General features: G+C 50.1%; 1 protein-coding gene across 1 annotated transcript in view; it reads right to left on the bottom strand.

The window, feature by feature from the left end:
* The window catches only part of GFRA4 (GDNF family receptor alpha 4), a 17024-nt gene extending 11802 nt beyond the window's left edge, over positions 1-5222 (bottom strand). Inside the window, exons 1-2 of the mRNA XM_010002324.1 lie at positions 4942-5222; positions 1791-1871 (exon numbers count right to left, since the gene is read on the bottom strand). Of these exons, the coding sequence (XP_010000626.1) occupies positions 1791-1871; positions 4942-5215 (355 nt within the window). The 5' untranslated portion in view covers positions 5216-5222. The remainder of the gene's footprint in view (positions 1-1790; positions 1872-4941) is intronic.
* Positions 5223-7532: the final 2310 nt, after the last annotated feature.

Genomic DNA, 7532 nt, shown 5'->3' with positions numbered 1-7532 from the left:
AGGGGAGCTGGGGAAGGGGCTGGAGCACAAGTGTGAGCAGGAGCAGCTGAGGGAGCTGGGGGTGTCCAGCCTGGAGCAAAGGAGCTGAGGGGAGACCTGCTGGCTCTGCAGCTGCTGAGAGGAGGTTGGAGCCAGGGGGTCGGGCTCTGCTCCTCAGGAACAAGGGGTGGGACAGGAGGGAACGGCCTCAAGTTGTGCCAGGGGAGGTTTAGATTGGATATGAGGAACAATTTCTTCCTGGAAAGGGCTGTCAGGCCCTGGCCCAGGCTGCCCAGGGCAGGGGGGGAGTCCCCATCCCTGGAGGGGTTTCCAAGCCCTGTAGATGTGGTGCTGAGGGACATGGGGCAGGGGTGGCCTAGGCAGGGATGAAGGAAGGGTTGAACTTGGTGATCTTAAAAGGTCTTTTCCAAGCAAAACTATTCTATATTTCTATATGTTCTAGAAGGTGTTGATGAGTGCAAGTAGAGGAAAAATGGTTTAACTAAGAAACATCATGTCCCTTGATGGAGTCTGGCATGCACCTCTGCTGCTCCAGGCCCATTTGCTTTTCTGCCCAACCAGCTCCAGTCTGCTTTTAAAACCTGACAATGTGTTAACCAGGCATAAAAACCCCCATCCCTGGATTTCTCTGTGCTCTGAAAAGCCCTGCAGGACTTCCAGTGAAAGAGAAAAAAAACCAAAACACAACAACTCCAGTGAAGAAGGCCATGACCCAGCAGACAGCTTTGTGCATGCTTCACTTTCCATGCTCAAATCAGTCAAGTGGAGTCAATAAGAGAATGTGAGGTCAGGGAGCACAAACCCCCAGTCTCCACCCCCCTCCTCCCCTCACTGCTCAGAATGTTGAGGGCTGATGAGTTAATTTGTTCCTAGATTTTTGCACCTAATGAGTTCCTAGCTACCCTGGGGACTGCAGACATCCACCAGCTGCAGAGACCTGCTGTTCCTTAATGTCTTGGGTGCAGTCCAGCTGTGGATGCCACCCCAGAGTCAGGTGCACGTTTGGAAGAGCTGCCACAGGATGGTGGTTTTGGGACCAGAGACACACGAGGGGCACATGTCCTGCTCTCAGATGGGTCCTTTGGTAACAAAAATCCCTGTTGGGAAAGCTTCCCTGTGGCAGTGGTGCACAAACAGAGCTGAACACTGGTGGTGGTGGCAGCTGGGATGTTGGTGATGGATGGCTTGAGAGCTGCCACGCTGACCTTTTAACTGCTGAGCTGGGGGTTCATGGCCTCGAGGGGGTTAAAAGGTGTCAGCCAGCTCTGCTCATGCTATTAAGGAGATTACACGATGCAGAGCAGAACATGGGTCTGGGTCCTGAGCTTGCCCTCAGGGCATGGGGTTAAAGGCTGTGGCTGGGGTCAACCAGTACGTTGAGTTATTGACCTTTTTGCCTGCAGAGTTTGACCCTGTGGCCTGTGTGGAAGCACATTCTCATACCTAACCATGCCCAGGCAGCCCCTGTCTGGCAGGCACAGGTCATCCACCTGCTGTGGAGAATCAACACACCTGTGATGGTTCATTGGAAGAGGCCTTCCTACCATGGGCCTCAGTCCCAGCCCTTCCCAGTATGGACATGAAAAAAGCCAAAGAACAAGAATCACAAGGACGTGTCCTTCTACCAACAGTTTAGCACAGGAATCATAAGAGGCTCCTTGGAAAAATGTTTGCAAGATCTCAGCAGTGCTTTGTGAAGAGACCATGAAGGACTCTCTTGTTCCTAGCACTTGATCCCACAGCCAGATCCCCAGCAGGTGAACCCAGTCAACATCTTGCCTCCCACTTACCTGCCGTGATGGATGCCAGCCGGACGTAATCAAAGCCTCTGATGAAGGGTTCATAAGGGGAGCTCTCCAGGACATTCATACCTGGGTTGGAAAAAGAAACTGGTGAGAAGGAAACTGAGGCTCCTGGGGGATGTGCAAGGTTCAGAAGGTCATGGAATCACAGAGTTGGAGGGGACCTCTAGAGATCATCTCATCCAGATCTGCTGCTGAAGCAGGATCTCCTGGGGCACATGGCACAGGACTGCATCCAGGTGGGTCCAGGTTTTCTTGGTGGGTCCAAGGGGTTGTGTGCTCTAAAGGCCATAAGTAAATGGATTTTCAGAGATACAGGACCTGATGTATCCTGTGTCTTTAAAGAGGGGGATAGGATGTAACTGGCTTTTAAAAAGCTGCCACAGCTATGGAGAAGGGCATCCTCTCAGGGAACTATTGAGCTGCAACCCTCTACAGCTCATCTTGGGGCCCATTACAGGGATTGCCACTGAGGACACCAGGCTGTAGCACAGGCTCCTGCTCATGGGCAGAGTTCAAGCCACCAGCTCCCTACACACATGAGGTTTCCATCACCATCCTTGCTATTTCCTATCTGTCCCTCCCGGGTCAATGCTCCTCACCTCCTTCCTAAGCCACAGCCAGGGCTGTGTGTGTGGCAACACACTCCCCTTCATATTTATTAACACCTCTCCTCCTGGCCAACAGCCCTTTTTTACTTGGCGTGGAGCTAGTGACCCACAGCTTCCACACAACTTTCCCCTCTTCAGTTTGAAGTTGCTGGGAAGCTCATTTTACTCAATCTGTGCTCCTCGTCCACCCGCTCAGTGGTCTGTAATGCCCTGTTGTCCTGATGGACACCACAGAGTATTATTGGAGCAAACACCTCAGTATAATTTTTAAAAAATGGTTAGTCATTTAGGTGGATGTGGCCAGTAGCAGCAGATGCACTGGCTGGGATAAAAGGACTATCAAACCTCCTGCTCTGGGCATATGCTGATCACCAGCTGTGGCCAGAAAGAAACAGCTCCCAGGGTAGGCAGCCCCGTGCAGTTACCATGGGTGCATGATAAGGCAGCTTTACACCTTCCTTGAAATATCTCTCCTGGTTGCTGACTGGAGAGGGGCCCATTTGTATGTTCAGCAGAGCAGTTTTATGTCCTGATGATAGAGCACCTTATCAGAGAATTGTTATCGGGTTGTCATCATGTTATTGTGTCTCCGAGTGGGAAGGTGGCTAAACACAGACGTGCTCAAGAGGGGCTGAGTAAATACTGTGCTTTGTGAATTCCCTCAGCACACACTTCCATGATTGATTTTTATAAGAGTGTTTCTAGGAAGCTTTTTTTTGCAGCCTCCTAGCTCTGTCTGACTGAGAGACAAAGCCCTACACAGAGCATGTGGGTTTGCCTCCTTTCTCAGTCGATGATACACGTGTCAGGACTCCAAAATATATGACTGTTATGAAATATATTGATCAGGGGAAATTAAGGCAAGGGAATCAAAGGTTTGGAAGTGTAAATCTGCATTTCAAGTGAATTCAGTGCTTGAAAAAATGTGGGGCTTGGGTTATGATGGCAAAGGACAAGAGGGGTGGAATCTTGGCAGTCTGTGATAACAGCCCTCTCAGGCTGTTTGGTGCAGGTCCTGAGCTTGCTGGGCAAGAAGCCCATCCAAACTGGCCACCCAGCACTCATCTCTGCATCTGGAGACCCATGCCTGGTCCCCACCTGCACTCAGCACTCCCTGCCATCCTCTCCCTGCTCTTCCAGTAGCAGTCCCAGAGGTGGGAGACCTCCCAACACTATTGTCCTGCACAGCCACAGCACAGATGGACTGTGTGCAAAGCTTCAGGCCACAGAGGTCAGCAGGGAAGGTTTTGCAGCTCAACCTGTTGAGTGGAGAGGCTGGATTACCAACCCTTCCCCAAGCTTTACTTCTAAGGAACAAGTTGCCCAGAGAGGTAGATGCCCCATCCCTGGAAACATTCCAGGTCAGGTTGGATGGGGCTCTGAGCAACCTGATCTAGTTCCTGCTCACTGCAGGGGGTTTGGAATAGATGAGCTTTAAAGGTCCCTTCCCACCCAAACCATTCTGTGATTCTAAATTCACTAATTATGGCAACTAATTACGGAGAAGATAAGATCCTGGTGGGTGCTGAGGTCTTGAGGTCTCTTATTTCCCCAGTCAGTTCATAACATCCTACACTGCACCCTGCAAGCTGTGGCACCCAAGAGCTTTGCAGGAACCTGGTCAAGCAGTTCCCTTCCTGGCAAGCCTGGCAAGTCTTCATCCTCTTCCTTCTGCTTGGCCTTCTGGCCTGTGTTTTCACCCCTGCACCTTTCCTTTCCACCTCCAGCCAGCAGTGTTTTATTAATCTATTTCACAGTCTATGGCTGGAAGGATCTGTTTTATTTCCCGTTTTAATCTTCATGGTGCATAAAATACTCACCACCCTGACAAGGAAGAGTTATGGCCACTGAGATGTGCTTTTATGATGACTCTTAAAAAACGTCAAAATCCAAACTTACTAAGTACTGGCTCTGGGAACACCTTAAATTCCCACTCGATGTCACCAGCCCCAAATCTTCACTAACCCAAAGACACTGGTGCATTTGAGAGCCTCCAAGAGAGTGACTTTATTTTATTTTGTTAAGTTTATTCTGTTTTTTTTCCTCAAGGCGTGTGTTTTGTGTAGTGGTTCTGTAGAATCCAGGGCTCTCGTGGTCGTGGCTGGTGTACTAAGGCAGAAAGCAATCCCTGCATTTTCGCAGCAAAAGTTATGCTGGGAACAGCCAACATTTGGGTAGTTAGGCACTGGCTCAGCTTGCCCAGGGAGGCTGTGGCTGCCCCATCCCTGGCAGTGTTGAAGGGCAGGTTGGATGGGGCTTGGAGCAACCTGGGCTGGTGGGAGGTGTCCCTGCCCATGCAGGGGGGTTGGGACTGGATGATCTTCCAAGCCATTCTGTGATCCCAAAAAATAAGGAAGGGGGGTGTCTCAGGTTTTCAGGGTTGCTTTCCCCAAAATAACATTACTGTGGAGGTGAGGGAATGCTACAGGAGTGACCCTCTTTTTTGCAGCCCTTTTGGTGCTGGGGATCTGCAGGAAGTCCCAGTAGTCATTCCCCTTTTAGGAAGGAGATCAGAAACGATTACTGACCTTCCATCAACGTGTGGTGGATGCTCCAGTAGACGCTCAAGCAGTGCTTCTCCTTTTTCATGCCTCTCTTGCACTTGCAGCCATAGAGCTGGCTGGAGAGCAGGGCTGTCACTGTGCTCCTGCACTGGTTCTTGGCGTTGGGGCCCAGCTTGTTGGCCCCGTTGCCCGCGATGCATTGCCGGAGGGTCCTGAATTTGGCACTGCAGACGGGGTCGTTGGTACAGGACTCACCTGCTTGAAGGCAGTCCCTGCTTGAGCTGACAGCTTCTGCCATGCCTTCTGCAAGGAAACCAAAGGAGTGGTGTGAGGGTGATGGAGCAAGGCCAGGTGGGAAAGGGATTGTGTCTCTCGTGAGCTGGACCAGGCTGGGATGTCCATCTTCACGTGTGGAGATGGAAATCCTTCTCATCACCATCTACTCTACAAGCAAAGACTTCTGAAGCCTTTACATGGGCAGATCCCTCCCCAACAGGTCAACTGGAGGATTTAACTATGCACTCCTGCCAATGTGATGGGGAGCACTGGCTGCTGGGGCAGCACTGCTAGGGGGAGATAAAGGAATGGGTGGCAGGAAGTTGGAGGCATGTTCAGGAGACAAAACCTGAGATTCAACACCTCAACCCAACCCTCTCATGTTGCTGGGCCAGCAGCAGCAATGAGATGCATATCGTGCTCAGCTGAGGAGCCAAAAGGAGAGGTCACCTCTCTCCTGGATACCAAGTTCTTCCTAGTTGGAGAGAGTCATCCTGGACAGGGTGAGCTGGAAGCAGGACTACATGTGGCAGGAACTCAACCAGTTTCTGGTACTTGCTCTTTCCTGCTGGGAGCATGTAAAGCTTTCCCAACCCTTTGCTCCCCAGCTCCCTTCCTCATTTCTGCCCTCCAAATTTAACAGCAGCCCAATGCTATGGAGACCCCAGTTTCTCCTTGCACATGGTTTAACTCTACCTGAAGCTGATTGGCTCTGTGTGTGGTGGGGTCAGTCCACATGTGTCCCAGGATTTTGTTCACTGTCACCACCTCCCCAGCACTCCCACTGTTTTGTTTTGGCTTTTTCTAAACTGCAGTGAATTCTTTTCAGTTACTTGTGAAAAAACCCCAAACTGCTCCATTTCCCATGCTGAAGGGGTAGAGGACAGGGTGGGAGGAAGACATTATTGTCATTAAACCACTCCAAGGCCCATGGCTGCATCTCTAACCCCTGGCAATGGCAGAGCCAGAGGATCAACCACTCTCAGCAGGGCATGGTGGCACCCAGGTGATGGGGAGATGGAGGTCAGGGCAAGGTGAATCCCACTCCTTCCAGTTGGTGGGATGCTCTGGAGCATGCTGACATAGGTCAGGCATGACTGCACCATGGCTTGAGGGAGGGAGAAAGAGGGAAACCTGGTTTATGGAAGGGAAGAAATCTGCCTCTGTGTCCATAATGTGGGGTTGGATCCTGTTGTACTATAAAAACAAACTACTGCCATGACCTTGATGGAAGGCTTCTCAAAACTTCCTAAAGGAACTCTTTATGGAACTATAGAACTGTTTTTGTTAGAAAAGACCTTTAAGACCACCAAGTCCAACAGTTAACCCAGCCCTGCCAAGGCCACCACTCACCCATGTTCCTCAGCACCACATCTACAGAGCTTTGAAATCCCTCCAGGGAGGGGGACTGGTCCAAACATTTTTTTTTCTCTTTAGACAGGGACCAGAAGGATAAGGACACCTTATCCTTCATGGGGTAGATAAGATGGGGGCAGCTTCTGGTTTTTGAGCCCCTCCAGGGTCTGTTCCTGATGAGACCCAGCTCAGACAATATTAGACAATCCTCTCTCCTGAGAGAAACCTGGGGCTTTGATTGCCATCTGTGATGGCTTCATGAGATTTCCCCTCTCTGAAAGTCTACGGATCTCCTCATGAAGTCCCTTCTTCCACCTGCTACCTCTCCCACCCTGAATTTCTGCACCTGCTTCTGCTGCCCTCCAGTTCCATGCTTGGTCCCAGTATATCCACTTCTCTTCCCTCAGCAATCACAGGGTGTTTGCTAAGGATCTGCTTCTGATGCTCTTGATTAGGATAGAAGGTAGCAGCTGGAGTTCAGAGATTTCAATTATGTTTATTACGAACTTGGGGTGAACCCACCAGGAGGTTTCCTCCTGAAATATCCCAATGGCATCTCAAATGCAAAGCCTTTCATCACACTCCAGACTGTTTCAGAGTGCCTCATGGCCAACGTCAAGCTTTCAGTTATTTCAAATCTCACAACACCTCGAATTTGAGTTCTCTTACCCCTGATTTATTCATAGACCTGGTTTCTTTAGCACTCAAGGCTTGTCTGGAGCTGCCAAATGTGGAGAGAGAAATTATTTTGAACATGTAGGAGACTCTGCCTTGGGCTGCTATATCCTGAAGAACTCTGAACACAAGGAACCAGTTTCCTTGAAATATCATTTGGTCTGCCATTTCACTGAGGTCCATAAAATGAGTCAGAGCTGCTCACAGTTTCTACTTTCAGACACACCTGAATTTTCCTTGTACAGATCTGAGCAGAATCCATAGTGAAAAAATATCAAGTGCCTGAATTATTTTACCCTGGCTTTCTC

Source organism: Chaetura pelagica, unplaced genomic scaffold (genome assembly GCF_000747805.2).
Source record: "Chaetura pelagica isolate M959 unplaced genomic scaffold, ChaPel_1.0 scaffold347, whole genome shotgun sequence".
Lineage (NCBI taxonomy): Eukaryota > Metazoa > Chordata > Aves > Apodiformes > Apodidae > Chaetura > Chaetura pelagica.
The sequence above is the reverse complement of the archived record's forward strand: the minus strand, read 5'-3'. Positions and strand labels throughout refer to the sequence as shown.